This window comes from Pyrgilauda ruficollis, unplaced genomic scaffold (genome assembly GCF_017590135.1).
Source record: "Pyrgilauda ruficollis isolate IOZ18807 unplaced genomic scaffold, ASM1759013v1 scaffold221, whole genome shotgun sequence".
In the NCBI taxonomy this organism is placed as follows: domain Eukaryota; kingdom Metazoa; phylum Chordata; class Aves; order Passeriformes; family Passeridae; genus Pyrgilauda; species Pyrgilauda ruficollis.
In genome coordinates this window covers 303967-320377 of record NW_024521540.1, presented here as the reverse complement: position 1 = coordinate 320377, position 16411 = coordinate 303967, and the positions used below count along the sequence as shown (strand labels likewise).

General features: G+C 46.6%; 1 protein-coding gene across 1 annotated transcript in view; it reads left to right on the top strand.

Moving 5' to 3' along the window:
• Window positions 1–16411, top strand: part of MYH10 (myosin heavy chain 10) — an 80705-nt gene that overhangs the window by 41363 nt on the left and 22931 nt on the right. The window contains exons 5-14 of the mRNA XM_041468612.1: window positions 546–638; window positions 2668–2731; window positions 4506–4604; window positions 5576–5719; window positions 6028–6123; window positions 9705–9823; window positions 10258–10410; window positions 10776–10949; window positions 12220–12393; window positions 13127–13241. Coding sequence (XP_041324546.1) covers window positions 546–638; window positions 2668–2731; window positions 4506–4604; window positions 5576–5719; window positions 6028–6123; window positions 9705–9823; window positions 10258–10410; window positions 10776–10949; window positions 12220–12393; window positions 13127–13241 — 1231 coding nt within the window. The remainder of the gene's footprint in view (window positions 1–545; window positions 639–2667; window positions 2732–4505; window positions 4605–5575; window positions 5720–6027; window positions 6124–9704; window positions 9824–10257; window positions 10411–10775; window positions 10950–12219; window positions 12394–13126; window positions 13242–16411) is intronic.

Sequence of the window (16411 nt, the reverse complement as noted above, 5' to 3'; positions counted from 1 at the left end):
TGGTGTGGCCAGGTCAGGGGTGATGCAATGAGATGAGTTTCAGTCTGCCTAACTGAAAGGGAGTTTCACTCACCTGAAAGTAAGTTTGAAAATAGGTATTTCTGGGTTTGAAAATAGGTGTTCTGAGATAGCTGTGTTGTCAGCACAAAGTTTAAACCTAAAAACCTTAAATCACTTAAATTGGTTTCTTCCCTTAAGCACTCAAAGGTCTGTGCCTGATTTCATTAGCCCTAAATGTGAATTTTAAATGTGTTTTCTTTCCCATATTCAGTCATTCTCAACATCCATCAAGTCCTATCTGGTCCCTGCTCTGTCTGTGTGTGTCTGTGTGTGTGTTTTGATAAACAAACCCCACCAGAAGAGCACCACCCAAAACCCAGGCACGTTCACCCCGGATGGAGGAAGCTGCAGCTTTGGGAGCGAGGGGAAGATGAGAATCCCCTTCTGGAGGTGGTGGCACTGCCACAGCCAGGGGAGGTGGCAGGAGCACCTGAGCCCCGTGCTCTGGATAAATCTGGTTGTGTTTGTGTCTCTGTGGTTTGCAGGGGGAGCTGGAGAGGCAGCTGCTTCAGGCCAACCCCATCCTGGAGTCCTTCGGCAACGCCAAGACGGTGAAGAACGACAACTCCTCCCGCTTTGTGAGTGCCCCTGCCCTGCCCTGCAGGGCCTGTGCACCTCATCCCTGCTGCTGCTGCTGCTGGAGAAATCCACCCCCTTTGCTAGCTGTTCCTCTAGCTGCTTCCAGGAGATTGCTCTCTTCTCTTCCCCCATGAGTCCAGGTTCTCTGCCTTCTGCTTTTCGGGCTCACTGAAGGCACCTCCTCACTGGCTCTTGGCAAAGTGATTTTATTCTAGCTCCAGCCATCCCTGAGCTGACAGCAGTTCATAATCCAACAGGCAGAGCTGTGCTGGGGCTGGGTTGCTGTCAGGTGGCAGGGACTGTGGCACCCCTGTGACACTGGCACAGCCTGCAGCCTCCTCGTGCAGAGCTGTGACTTCATCCAGTGATGGGACTGGGGAGAACTGAGTCCTGAACTGCTGCAGAAACGCAGACCTTGCACATCAAACCCCATCTAAATGTGCTGATTTACTGCAGGAAAGTCAAGAAGCCACTGTGTGAGCTAGCCCAGGTGTCAGGCCCTGCTGTAGCTGCTCCATGTTTTTGTTGGGTCCCTGCCTGCTGTTCACAGTGTTTTGGTGGCTGATAACCACTTCTGATGGGTTCCATTGTTTTAAAAATTGTGGTGGAACTCAGGATGAATAAATAGCTTTTTACCACTTCTTAGAACTTCCTTTCCTTTGAAGGAAAAAAAAAAAAGAAAGCCATCTCTTATTTCAGGGGGAAGATGTTTTTAATACAACTTCAAAAGTGTACAGGAGGTATTAAATCTTTTTGCTTGTGAGAACAGCACTAAAATTTACAGAACAAATGAAAGATTTCTTGTCTGCCTTTGACATTTCAACAGTTGCTTGGATTTATAATGCATGAACTCAACTCCATGATAAGAACTCTGGAAAACTGTATGACTAAATCCATCAGCCCTTTCAGCTGAGAAGGGAGAGCACAGTTTTGTGGAAATTCAGCTTTTTTCATTTTACAGCCCTGTTATTTATAATGTTTCCTGATGCTTATAGGAGCTGGGTAAAGGATTTATAACATCAACAGGTTTCACTGCACAATGACTCCACTCTGTTACCTGTCTTGAATCCATCAGAGGCTGTACTAATTTAATGAGAATACTTCTTCCCCTAAAAGATGTCAGCATCTGGTTTGTGTTATTTTGAGCTCTGCATTGCCATCATGAACATAATCACTCCGATGGCTCCAGCTCTGTTTTCATAAAGGAGCAAGTATAATTCATTCCAGATGGTCTCATCTCATGCAGGAAAAAAGTCATCTTTAACAGCCATTTTCAAACCTGATTGAAAAAATCTGATTGAAAAAATCCCTGTCCTCCCACGAAGTGAGAGGTGGTGGTGTTGAGCCATGCAGGTCTGACAGCCTTGCCCTGCTCCTGCTGACCCAGGAGGACTCAAAGGAGCCCAGTGGCCAGTGGATTTTATTTTTTCTTCTACCAAAGGCAGTTCTCTCGTGTTCCAGGGGATAAATCTCTGGTTTGTATTGGCCAGGAGAAGGGGCTGGCTGGATTTATGGGGCAGCACTGAATGCTTCCCTCTGACAGAGCTTTTCCAAAGCCCTGGGCTCAGTGCTGTGGTGGTGCCAGCAGAATGCAGCCCTTGGATGAGCTGCAGAGGGGCCATGGAGGCCTTTGGAAAAGGAGGGGGAAATCTTTGGGCCAGGCAGCACCTGAGATGGAGCAGCTGAAGCCCCTTCAGGCACCAGAAAATGGCACAGAAAGGGGCACACCTGGAATCTCAGCACTGCCCCCCAGCTCAGCCAGAGTGTGTGCTCAGGGCGGATGGAGCCTGACCTTCAGAGGAGTTTGCATCCCAAATAAATCTGCCCGAGGAGTTCCCCAGCCCCTGGAGTGTGTTTGTGAGCAGCGTGCTCCACTGGAGTGATGGCTGAGCCCATGGGAGGGGAAAGGTTCCCTCTGAGCCTGGGAAAGCCTTGATCCATGGATTGGGTTATCTTTGGTATGGACAGCGTTGTCGTAATTAAAATTTAAAAAAAAGTATTTATGAAAAAATCTTGTTTTCTTTGCAGGGCAAATTCATCAGGATTAACTTTGATGTCACTGGTTACATTGTTGGGGCCAACATTGAGACCTGTATCCTTTTTCCTGCCACATCCTTGCAAAGTGCAGCTGCCCTGCTTTGTTTTGCTTTTAACCCTAGAATTCCCTGGAATGCAGTGAAAGGTTGCCACACTTGGACATTCCTTTGACAGCATCCCTCTCTCCCTTTGTTTCAAAATAACTGATCAAATATCACACATTCAGCAGCTTCCATCTGCTCAGAAACCCTAAACTCCCAAATTCCACACCCTGGAAGCTGCAGGGTTTTCAGGCTGGCCTTAAACCCAGGCTGTGTTAGAAAGGGAAACCGTGTGAAATGTGCTTGCCCTGGGAACATTCCTGAAAATCCCCAAATCCAAGAGGAGGAGCTGAGCCTCTGTGGTGCCAGGAGCAGCCCTGCCAGGAGAGGAGCTCCTGCTCCAGGACAGGGCCCAGCTCTTCTGGCTACCATGAGGGCTCAGTAACACAAGGCCTTCTATTATACTTAATTAATTGTAATTAATACCACAGTGAATTCAGTTTTAGCTCTAAGATTCGTTTTTATTTATGAGTGTAAAACCAAGTAAAAATACTGGCACTGAAAGCCCTTCCCTGAAGTTGTTTTCTCTGTGCTAAAAATGTATTGTGTAATTTTGAGTTTTCTGGGAGAATAGCAGTGGAGTGGTCATAAAAGGATGGAGTTGAGAGTCTTGCTAAACAACATGAAGTGAATATTGATCATAAACAATGCTGTAGTTAAGTTTCCATTTGGTTCCTGTGTTTTGAAACCGCTTGATCAGAACATTAAATGTTTGGAATTGTCAGAAAATGTGATTTCCCAATAAGGCTGGGAAAGATCTATAGTTATTCAAAATATGCTGCAGTGATAAGTGGGTTTTTTTTCATTCACCACAGCACAGGAATGAAGGCAGCCTTTAGGAAAGTCCAGATGAATTGTTTTGCCCAGAGCTTTGTGAAAACAGGAGGATTTAACTCTTGGGGAATTTCTTCTTCATCACAGGAACCCATTCTTGGCACTGTCATTTCAAATCCCTGTCCTGCATTTGCTTTACAATATGGGATATGGATAAATAAAAAAACTAAATAAGATTACAGCTCAGGGCAGCTAATCAGGCACTACCTGCTGCAGAAATGGAATTTGGGAGCTGTTGAAAGGCAGTGTGGATTGTGATGGAAAAATGCAATGCTTGGAGGGAATGACAAATGCACTTTGAATAATAAAGGACCTCTGAGTTCAGCAGCTGCTGCTGTTTTGGGATTAGGAGTTCAGCTAGGACCTCAATGGAAGTGATGATGGAGAAGGATGGGAGCTCCCCCTCACCAAAAGTGCAGCTGGTCCATGGCAGACAGTGGTGGCTGCACGGGCAGGGAATGCAGGGGGATGCAGGGAATGCAGGGGATGCAGGGGGATGCAGGAGATGAGGAGATGCAGGGATGGGAGTGTAGAAATGCCAGGAGTTGGCTGAGATGAACAGTGGGTTTCTACCAGCTGGAAATCTCTTACTTAGTCACTGAAGTTCATGTTGGACCTAGTCCAGTGACAGAACCCCAGCCTGGTTTGGGGTGGAAGGGACCTCAATGCCCATCCTGCCATGGCAGGGACACCTCTCACTGTCCCAGCTGTTCCCAGCCCCAGTGTCCAGCCTGGCCTTGGGCACTGCCAGGGATCCAGGGGCAGCCCCAGCTGCCCTGGACATTACTCCTGACATTCTCTTTGGTCTCAGACTGACTCCATGGCGTGCCTCGGGGCTCTCTGTGTGTTTTGAAGCAGGGATTGCAGGTGGCCCTTGACTCCAGGTGCTCCCAGACTTGCTGGAGAAGTCTCGAGCCGTCCGTCAGGCCAAGGACGAGCGCACGTTCCACATCTTCTACCAGCTCCTGGCTGGGGCAGGGGAGCACCTCAAGTGTAAGCTGGGAATGTGCATTTGACACCTCTGGGGTGCTGCACTGGTTGTTTCAGGGGTACAGGGTGGGTTTGGGTTATTCTGTGGTCGTGAATGGTGAGTTTTAAGAGGAGAGGCTGGGTAGCTTTGCCCTGAAATCACTGCTGGGTTTTATCAGATGTGCTGGGAGCCACTCTGCCATTCCAAGCCAGTGTCTCCTCCCTGCCAAAGCCCAATTTGGGCAGGCTCTGCCTGGGAATCCCTGGATTGGAGCTGCAAAGTTCCCAGCTGGAAACAGGCAGCCCCATCTCCTCCAGCCTACAGAGAAATTTAACCCAAACCTAAGGAAACCCTGGGGTTTCTTCAAGCCATTGCAGTGCTGGGGTGGTAATCTCAACTCTCTTTGGAGATTTTTCCCCCTCTTCAAGCCATTGCAGTGCTGGGGTGGTAATCTCAACTCTCTTTGGAGATTTTTCCCCCTCTTCAAGCCATTGCAGTGCTGGGGTGGTAATCTCAACTCTCTTTGGGGATTTTTCCCCCTCCTGGTGGGTTGTGATAAGTGAAGCTCATAAAGATACAGACTTCAGAGAACTGGTCCCCTCCTGCTGTAGGAGATAAGCTGGTGCTCAGCATCCTTGATGGGATCATCAGTCCCAGCTCCATTTCTGCCTGGCTCTGTTACTTTTCAGTAGAGATTTCCTTTTGGGGTATTCCAGATGAGGATTTGAGATGGTGCTGGGTAATGTTCTGTGGCTGGTTTAATGCATTGAAGAGCTCGTGGAGGTTGCTGCATGGAGAGTCTGAGTCTGGCCTCAGCTTGGGAGGTGCACTTGTATTTTTAGGGTTTCAGAAGCTGCTCTCCTGGCTTGTAGCCATTTCTGGGGGACTGGTTTCCTAAAGCAGAGCTGGGGAATTGAGTGAGAACAGAGCACGGGTGGGTGTGAACAGCATTGCTGAGCTTATTTTTCTGTCTCTTCCCCTTCCCCCAACACAGCTGACCTGCTGCTCGAAGGATTTAACAATTACAGATTTTTATCTAATGGCTACATCCCCATCCCTGGGCAACAAGACAAGGATAACTTCCAGGAGACAATGGAAGCCATGCATATCATGGGCTTTTCACACGATGAGATCTTGTGTAAGTCATGGAGCCTCTGGAATTTTCAGGGTCCTTTTCCCTCTCTCTCTCACACACACACTCTGCTAATTTAGTGTCACCAAATTTAATGTTGCTTCAGTGTCTCTGACAGCCTGAAGAAAATGTTTGCTTAACTCCAACTGGAGTTGAATTCAAGCCATTTGCCCAAAAAGCACAGAACAAACTGTATTTCCTCCCTGAACTTCTCCTTGGAATCTGGAAGGAAAGTGACACAAGAAACAGGAGAAAAATGTGTTCAGCTGAGCCCTCTGCCACGAAACTGATGCACATGTCTCTTGTTATCACAGCAATGCTGAAAGTGGTGTCCTCAGTGCTGCAGTTTGGAAACATTTCCTTTAAGAAGGAGAGGAACACAGATCAGGCCTCCATGCCAGAGAACACTGGTGAGTTCCCATGTCTGGAGGGTGTCCTTGGGCTTGTGCTGGGCTCTCTGCCTGCCCTGTGTCCAGTGCAATCTTGCCAAGCACAGAGCAGTGCTGAGCATCCCTGGGAGTGCTCAAAGGGAGGCCAGGCCAGGGCTGATGGCACCAGCAGGCAATTCCTAAAGCTCTCCCTTCCATCTGCTGCAGACAAATGCAAGTGTCCATCAGGGCAGTTGATGCTGTGTGCATTGCTGCTAAGCTTGGAACAAGTATTTTGGTTGTAATCTTGCTTATTGCTCTCTCCAAAGACTTAAGTCCTAGGAAGAAGTTCATGCTTAAATCAGTTTGTTTTCTTTGGTTGCTGAGAGCAGCTTTGTTGCCAATGATAAGAGCCCTGGAGCCAAGCACAACTTCCATGGTGCAGTGGCTGAAGACAGGAATGCTGCTTTTAGAGCAGGCTTGTTTCTGGAGTGGCCTGGCAGCATGGCTGACACTGAATTTATCAGTGCCTGCAATGCAATCAGCATTTTGAAGGATAGATTTCTTCCCCCACCAAAAAAAAAAAAAAAAAAATAGCAAGCTGCTGAGAGGCACATTAGAGGTTTTTATTGAAGGATGCAGTGCCAGCCTTTGAAATGTTCTCATGGAAGGCAGTAGAGAGCTGCTATCAGTGGAAGGGCAGGGGGAACCCCCATTCCCAGGAGGGGCTGCACAGGACAGCTCAGGTTCTTGTTTCCTCCTGTAGCTGGCCCAAATTCCTGAGCCTCTGGGTCACTTGCAAAGCCCAGAATTGTCCTTGCTGAGGGCAGTGGCTGCTGCCCAGCTGGGGGTTGAAGGTCAGTAGTTCCTGACCTGGCTTTTGGCACTTTCTGTGTTGCAATGGGAGAAAAGATGGGTGAGGGGTTCAGTTTTTGGGCTTTTCCTGCTGGTTTAGAGGACCCACCTGGGTCATTGTCCATGTGGAAAGACAGAGATGCTTCTTGGCTGTCTTGACTTCAGTTGCATTACCATTGGTTTTTAGACATCAATTCTGAATTACAACACTGGCTATAAATTGATATTGATAAATATATTGATACTTTTGGATATTTATAGTCCTGGATACAAAATTCTGACTTCTAAAGCCAAAAGCATGAGAAGCTCAGATCACAATTAAAGCATATTTTTGCCCTCTTGTATTTAAGAATTTGGTACATGGCCTAAGTTACTGCATCTTTCTGAAGAAATGGAGTGTAATTGATCTCTCATTTCTTGTCACATCTCGTTGTGAGGGGTTTCCCTGCATGCTCTGGAGAAATCCGAGTGTCCTGGCAGGGCCTCCCCTTGCTCAGAGGCTGGGTGTGATCCAGGGCAGGTCCTGGCTCTGTGGGTGGGAGGAGATGGGAACCCATTCAAAGAACCTGGGAAGCAAATTCTCCCCTGGAGATGGTAAAGGTAGATAAACAGATCCTGGGTTCAGGTACAGGTGTCAGAGCAGCCACAGAGCCTCTGTGGCTTAGGAGGATGGAGAAGCTGTGCTTGGAGTCATTTCATGCTCACCAGGTTGGGAAGGGACCTTTCAGCTGGGAGGGCAGGAGCTCAAAGGAACCTCATGAAGTTCATGTTCACTCTGATGGGAGCTCCTCACTATCTTGGCTTTATAATTAATTCAGAATTTTCTGTCCAAACCCCAGCAGTAATAAAACAGGGGTCAGGACAGTCAGGGTTTTCTCCAGTCCCACCTTTTAAATTGTCCTTTTTCATTCCAAACAAACAAGGAGGTGGCCCTGCCTGTGGCAGGGGGTGCCACTGGGTGATATTTAAGGTCCCTCCCACCACAAACCATCCTGTGATCCTCAGATGAGTGGTGCTTATTTTAAAGTGCAGGATGGATCCAGCAGAGGCAGCATGACCCAGTCCTGCCCTCAGATGTGACAGTTTGCACTTGGAAGTGGGAGCATTTTCCTCAGAGGTGCTGTGTGATGGTTGGGATCACACCTGCTGTGCTTTATTGGGATTATTCTCACCTGAAGCACAGTTTAGGACTGACTGGAAAGGCTGGACAATAAATTCCATGTCCCTGGGTTGTGCAAGGAGCTGAATGTGGTGTTTGGGGTGCTCTGGACCCTCCTTCCTTAAATATCCCATGGCTACTTAATATTTTCAAGTTCTTGTTTTATTTGTTTGATTTAAAGATCCTGAGAGCACTTCCTGCTTGGCCCCTGAGGTTGTGAGTTTTATCAGGTGTGCTGGTGCATATTTGTACACTCAGAGCCCAGAAATGCTCCTGTTTGCAGCTCAGGTGAAGGAGTGCTCAGTTTGTGACACTCCCCAGGTTTCACTGGTTGTGTGTCAGGTCATGAGCCCCTCTAGTGAACATCTGGACAGACAGAGAATCTCAACATTCAGGAGCAATAATCGCTTTCTTAATACTAAAGAAAAAAAATAATGCAGCAGAGACTCTCATATATTAGCATGAACATCTGTTTTCCAATGCTGATTTGAAAAACCAGCTTTTTATTTTCATTTTGACAGTAAAAGAAGCTATCAGATGATAAAGATAAGGGGCCAAGTTCTTACTGGGTGGTGTGGAGAGCTTCCTGCTAAAGGGCAACACTTCCCTGGACCTAAAAATACCTTCAGTGTCACTGTCATTTTTAGAAGTGTGGAATCACAGCCACCCAGGCTGCTGGGCCTCGTGTTCAGGGCAGGGACTGGTGCAGCAGGAGTCTGCAGGGCTGCTGTGGGCAATGCACTATTGAAATCATGACATGGCATCAGGAAGGGTCTGCTGTTGAAGTGCACTGCTGCCTGTGCTGGTGTTCTGTGTAAAATACTGGAATCCCAGAGTGGTTTGGGTTAAAGGTTGTCCCGTTCCAAGCCCCTGCCATGGCAGGGACACCTCCCACTGTGCCAGGTGCTCCAATCCCTTCCCTGGCCTGGGGAGTCCTCAGCTCCCTGGGCAAGGTGGCACACCCCTGCTTTGGGCTGGCACAAACAAACAAACAAACAAACAAAATCTGAGCCAGATGTTAAGGCACCTTTAATGATGGATTTGATGTGTGATGTCCCCACACTGCCCTTTTTTCCTGGGGATCAGAACAGGGATGTGTTCCCTTTTAAAGGAGCACTGGTACCTGAGCTGTTAATGAGCTGGCACCCGCTGGGTTCCAGCCTTTCCCGCTCCCCAGGCACACCCAGCCGTGTCCCCTGGAGAGCTGTGCCACCCTGGCACACAGCCCCCGAGGCTGGGCACTGGCCTGGGTACCTGGGCTGGCTCCTGGGGTGCAGCTCCTGGTGAGAGCTGCTCCCGGTGTCAGGGCAGGGTCTCAGTGCTCCCTCTGTCCCTCTGTCCCTCTGTCCCTATGTCCCTCTGTCCCTGTGTCCCTCTGTCCCTGTGTCCCTGTGTCCCTGTCCCCAAATCCCAGAAGAAATCCCCAAAGAAATCCAAGAACCCCAACTCTGTCCCCGTGTCCCCGTGTCCCCGTGTCCCTGTGTCCCTGTGTCCCTGTCCCCGTGTCCCCATGTCCCCCTGTCCCTCTGTCCCTCTGTCCCCGTGTCCCCGTGTCCCTCTGTCCCTGTGTCCCTGTCCCTCTGTCCCCATGTCCCCGTGTCCCCCGCAGTCGCACAGAAGCTCTGCCACCTGCTGGGAATGAACGTCATGGAGTTCACCCGCGCCATCCTCACCCCCCGCATCAAAGTGGGCAGGGACTACGTGCAGAAAGCGCAGACCAAAGAGCAGGTGAGCTGTCAGAGGGGCTCTGAGGAGCCGGGGAAGCGGCCTCGTCCTCAGGAGCTGCTAACAGAAAATCGGCTTTGAGTGTTCGCTGCTCTGTTAAAGCTTTGCTGTCTGTGTGAAATGTTCTTATATGGTAAAAACCATTTGTAGAATAGAAGAAACCCTTCCATTTCCTTGACTTCCTCCTGGTTTCATCCTTTCATGTTGTGACATTATCAAATACTTGGGAGACCTTTTGTTTTTATGGAACAGTTTAGAAAGAAATTTTTCTTAACATTGATCAAACTCCAAACTGTTCCTACCGCTTGTTTTCATTCCTCACTAGTATTAACTCCCTCCAACTTCTTCCTTTACTGAGTTATTTGTGATAACATCCATCTCTGTGTCCTTTTGATGGCTTTTCCAGGGTAAATAAATGTTCCTGTTTGGGTTTGCAGGCGGACTTTGCAGTGGAAGCCCTGGCAAAGGCCACCTACGAGCGCCTCTTCCGCTGGCTCGTGCACCGCATCAACAAAGCCTTGGACAGGACCAAACGCCAGGGAGCCTCCTTCATTGGCATCCTGGACATTGCTGGCTTCGAGATCTTCGAGGTACAGGGAAATATCCCTGCTCAGCCTTTCCTTTTCCCTGTTTCTGGGGGGTCAGGACACGCTGAGAGGCACCGAAAGCAGCGTGGTTACACGAGGGGCTGGTTTGGGTGTACAGAGGCTGTGACAGCCCAAAATTACAGTGCCAGAAAATGATAATTTAATCTTGAAGCCTTCTTTGTGTGTGGTAGTTGTTCCTACTATAATTTATGTAGTGGAAATTGGTAGAATTGCTTTCCAGTTTTCTTTACGTTACGTTCGAACTTTGCAAAGTTTTGGAGAATTTCCTTATAAAGTCAAATTTTTGACTCCCAGATCTGTGGTGTCTTGTCACTGACTCATTCTTGAACACTGACGTTATTTTGTAGCTGAACTCCTTTGAGCAGCTCTGCATTAACTACACCAACGAGAAGCTGCAGCAGTTATTCAACCACACCATGTTTATCCTGGAGCAAGAGGAATATCAGCGAGAGGGGATCGAGTGGAACTTCATTGACTTTGGCCTGGACCTGCAGCCTTGCATTGACTTAATTGAGAGACCTGTAAGTTTGCACATGAATAATGCTCTGAGGAGGAGAGCTTGGAGTGCTGACTGTGTCTTTTGCTGCCTGCAAATGAGACATTTCTTTGTGGAGCTGTCATTAAAAGGGAATTAACTGCAATGCTGAAGTTCAAATCTAAAATATCGTGTATTGTTAATAAAAGGATTTATCCAGAGGGGATTTTGCCCTTATGTCAGTGTAAAACACTGAGCTCAAGATATGAAGCTGCTATTTTTATACCTTTTCCCCTGGTAGTAATGAAGTCATTAATCCTGTCAGTGTCATTAAATTGTGCCATTGTGGTGTAGGAGCTTTGGGACTTAGGTAGAAAGTTTTTCCAAGACTTGTGGTAGACTTTCTTCATTGGAAATCAATAGCAAAATTCCTGAAACTTGGTGTAGAGTAGAGTTTCCCCTCAGAAAATTGCCTTGCAAATAGGAAAGCAGGATCTTAAAAGTGGTTTTAGTGACTGTGGTTTTTAACATCCTCCTCTGGCTGCTCCATCCATGGAAACTGAGGAGCAGGAGGAGCAGATGGGGGGAACAGAGACTCCTGAAAGTTTGTTCTTTCCATCTCAGAACCTTTTAAATGAAACCTGGGCCAGTGCAAGTTCTGCTCCTGCCTGTCTCTGTGTGTCCTGGGGTGCAGTGAGCTCCCAGTGCTGCTGTGCATCCTGACCAGCACAAAAGCTGCATTCCTCTTTCCCTGTGGGAAAAGGGAAATCTTGTTTCAGTTATCAAAGGTCTGCACTTGGTGTGTGGAACCGAGGAAGTTCTGCCTCCTTGGAAGGTAAAATCTCCTCCAAAAAGCCTCAGAGGACAAGTGTGGCTGCCCTCAGTGTGCACATGTTTAGGTGAATACCCTAAAACACCTCAAGTTATTTATTAATTTAGCAGGAAACCTCAGTCCCCTCCCAGTTGTTCTGTAAGTGTGATGCCAGGTACATGGAACCATCTCTCACCAAAAGGGTGAACTTTGCATTCCCTCAGAACCTTTTAAGTATAAAGCTTTGCAAAGCAAGGCTCTGGTCAGCACTAGACCAGCTCAGTGGTGTCCCCATGGACATGGGAATGTTTGAATCAGCCATGACATCCTTCTTGACCTGGACTCCCCCACAGCTTGTTTAACTGAAATTGTGCTTGGAGCATTTTGGACTGCCTTTATTGTGATGTTCAGTGGTGCACTGGAAATACTAAACTTTGAAAAAAACAATTAAAAATTATATATATGCATGTATGAAATGTGAACACATTCTCAAACTGCTTTTCAGGCAAATCCTCCTGGTGTGTTGGCATTGCTGGATGAAGAATGCTGGTTCCCTAAAGCTACTGACAAGACATTTGTGGAGAAATTGGTCCAAGAGCAAGGAACTCATTCCAAGTTCCAAAAGCCAAGACAACTAAAGGACAAAGCAGACTTCTGCATTATTCACTATGCAGGGAAGGTAAGGGCTCAACACTAAATTCTTGTGGGGGAAGGTTGGTTTGGGGAAAGTACTCTGCTTTCCTGCCAAAGCCTGGATGCAAAAATAGACAACTTTTGCCTTGGTTGAAGCAGAACCCTGCTGGTCTGTAGGGATTTTAGGGAATCTCTATAGAGAATTAAGGGATTTTAGGGCTCCCTGGGCTGGGATGAAGCCCAGGCTGGTATCAGTGATTTTTTAGCTGCTGAGCTGGGGTTTATTTGGAAACCACAGGTTTGGTCCTTTAAAGATAAGAATTTTGTTTTCTGTATAGAACCAAGTGTTTAAATGTAGATACTCTAGAGAAATTCTAAAAAATCATGCTGCAGCACATCCTTAATTTACTCTCCAGTAATTTAGATAAAGTAATTGGTGTCTATCCTGGAGCTGGTTTTACATCTTCTCAATGAAACTTATTTTAATAAACTGAGCAGCAAATAAACACCCAGCTGTCAGTGAGAAAGAAGTCAGATGGCTGAATTTTAAAGAAAACTCCCATTTACTCTTTCAAAAGCATAACAAACTCGTGGCACTTTGAGCTGTCCTAAGGAGGCTCAGCCAGCAAATGTGAGCACCCAGGGCTGGGTCTGAGCTTGGAGGTCTTTGCCAGCCTTGGTGATTCTGAGTGAGGGGAAAACACCTCTGATGTTTGATGCTGAGAAACAGAAAGCTGGAGCTGGTTTTGCTCTGAGCCTGTGCCTGGGCTGCCCTGCAGGTGGACTACAAGGCAGATGAGTGGCTGATGAAGAACATGGACCCCCTGAACGACAACGTGGCCACGCTGCTGCACCAGTCCTCTGACAAATTCGTGGCTGAGCTTTGGAAGGATGGTAAGAGAGCTCTGAGCACAGATTGTTGGTGATTTCACTTTGCTGGATGAGTTGTTTGGGGGGTTTTTTATGCCTGTTCCTTCCTCACCCTCCACTTCTCCATTGTAAATCCCTACAGCATTTTCTCTCTTAGTGCCCACAGTACACCAAGGAAGCTGAGTTGCACCTCTGGTCCCTTGCACATGTACCATTTCTGAGTAGCTGCTTCTCATGTTCATTACTGGAACTGGTATTCACTTATTTCTTGTTTATCTGTGTCCAATTTCACGTGGAATCTTGTCCAGAACTGTTGGTTGGGTTCAGCAGTGGAGTCCTGAGTGTGAACAGCTGGGGTGCTTCTTGCTGTTGGTAAACCATTGTAAACACTGTGAGCACAGCACAGTTATTTCCTGTGCAGTGGTGGGTGGTACTCTGGAAATCCACATCTCCTGAAATTCATTGCAGTAACAGCTGTAGCAGTGCTGAGATACTGCACATTTAAATGCAATTTTAACTGCACCCTGCTGCTCAGCCAGGTTACCTGCCCATCACCAATAAAGTATTTATCAGTACTTGCACCAAATGACTCCAAAAAGCAGAAACAGCCACATAAGTACTTAGCAGGGACTTTTCTATTCTGCTTTTTAACATCACAGTCTACTGATTAGAGTGTATTTACATGTCCCAGGATACAAACCCTGCAGTTTGTTACTCGAGGAGGAAATGCAGCTTGTGATTTAGGTGGTGCTGGAGCTTAATGCTGAGTTTCCCTCTTTGGGCAGCCAGAGAGAGCAGCTTTAATGAATCTGTAAAGAACTTTTTGGTTGGGGATCTGCCCCTTTCCCTTGGAGGACACACCCAGAGCAATTGTTCTTTGGTCCAAATCCTCAAACCCCATTCCCACAGACCACTGAAATGTGCATGGAATATGTTGTGGCCTGACTGCTTTTGTAGCACAGTGAAGTGTGTTTGCAATTGATGAACCTGTTGTTTTTACTAACTCAAGTGTCTTGTGTATCTGCTCTTCTGTCTTTGTGTTTCTGCTGTTTCTCTGCCTTAGAGATTCAGAATATTCAGAGAGCCTGTTTCTATGACAATATTTCTGGTCTTCATGAGCCACCAGGTGAATGGATATAAAACACTAGGCCTACTAAAGGCAGGGCTGTTGTACCTCCAGGAGAACCATTCTTGCTCGTAGGCTTGCATGAACTTCTCATTTCATGCTGAATTTAGGTAAAATCCCCCCAGCCCCCTGGGGCCCCCAGTGCATTCCTGTCCAGCTGCTGCTGCACACACACAAAGCATCTCCAGTTTTGCATTGCAGATGAAAAGGTTTGTTGCTTCCTGGTTCCATGAGGAGATGTAGAATTGCCTCTAAGTGACAATTCTGGTAGCTGCAAGCATTTGAGAGAATGCAAAAGCTTTGGAACAATTATCAAGCTTCTTTCTGCAGTCCAACATTGACAAAACTCTGGGATGTTTTAGGACGTGGCTGTGTCCTTTTGGGAGGAGAGCTTGAGAATGTTTTGAAGTATCAGGATGAGTGCTGCAGTTTTAGTGGGGGTAGAAAGTGAAATAAACTTCTTTCAGCCTTGTTGGAATTGTTCTTTTATTTAAAACCCTATTAATTTTAATATTTGTATAAGCTGCAGATGTTTTTTGGGGTATTGAGAAATCAAGAAATGCACTTGGAATGTCTTTGAAGACACTTTAGATATTTAATTCAACCTCCTCATCCTTCTTGGATTCCTCTCCCCGAGTTTAGAAACACATGGATGTGAGGGTTGTGCCTTCAGATTTTGGGTTTATGTCTCACCACTCCTGATACATCCCATCCCTGAGGAATGGGCTGCTCCTAAAGGAATTCCTGCAGAGCTTTGAGCCAGGGGCTCCAGCCAGGGGTGATGGCCCAGTCATGCAGTTCATGCTTTAAACCTACAGACAGTGCTTGCATTTAACTCCAGCCATCCTGTTTGAAATACAAATCGCCCTCCCAGAGCTGGAGCACAGAGGGGAGCAGCACAAAACTGTGCAGGATCAGATCTGTTTGCCAAATTGTAGGAAGTGCAAGGCGAAAAAAAAGCTGAGTGGTTGCAGTCCTTAGTGGGGCCTGCTGGGTGCAGGTTTCTCATACTGACAATCATTTAATTCTCTAGAAAACTGACTCCCTGTGGTCTCTATCCCATGTCTGATTTGGGACTGAATTCTGCTTCAAAACAATATAATAAAAATATTAGAAATATTTGGGATATGACCTTAGGAACACCTTTCCACCTACTTATTTTTCCAACTTTAAGAAGTTGAATTCTTGTGTTCAAAACCCTGTGGAGGATCTAGGCTCTGCTCTACACACAAGACCTACAAATGATTATTCAAATTTGCTGCCCTGTGTTTCTCTGCTTTGAATTTTCTTTCTTTTTTTTTTTTCTTTTAATAGACCTTTGACCAGTTGAATATTAGGAAGAAGTTAAATAGTGTTCCTTATTTGTCAGATAATTCTGGTAGCAAAGCATAATTCCCTCTGCTTTGGTTTAAATGAATTTGAAGATAACGTGACAAAATTGAAGCTGTAGCCTACAAATAGTTTCTTGTTTCTGGCTGCCCAGCTTGGATTTCATGGAGAACCCACAAATGCTGGGGTTTGCTCAGTCCTAAAAAGCACCAGCTGTAATTATTGAGGTGTTAAACCACCTGTGTATCTTTTAGTCAAATGTTTGCACAATTCTTGACATGCACATAGAATCGCCTTCAAGGTTTTAATAGTGGCACTCACATTTCTAATTGTGCTTCTGAAAAACAAACCCTTGAGATCCTTACCCAAAATGTTCCAAAAAATCAAAGACAAATCTCTATTGTGGTGCTTTATGGCAGCTTGGAAGTGCTTTGGTGTGGAGTTTTCCTGGTTTGAAACTTGTCTTTTGGGCAGGGAGATCTTTGCAGGTGTATTTTAAAAATGGGAAGAACTCTTCCAAATAGCAGCTGAGCACAAGTCTGGCAGATACTTTTTCCCCCTCTTTTCACTGAAATAACACTATTTCCAACTCTTCTGTAAGTTCTATTAAAATAGGTTAAACCTGAGTTTAATTCATATCTCATTGTCATAAGTGACTTTCATGCACAGATGTGTAATTCCAAATGTCCAACCCAAAACGCTGTGCACTGTCAGAGCTCAGAGAGCTGGCATTTACCTC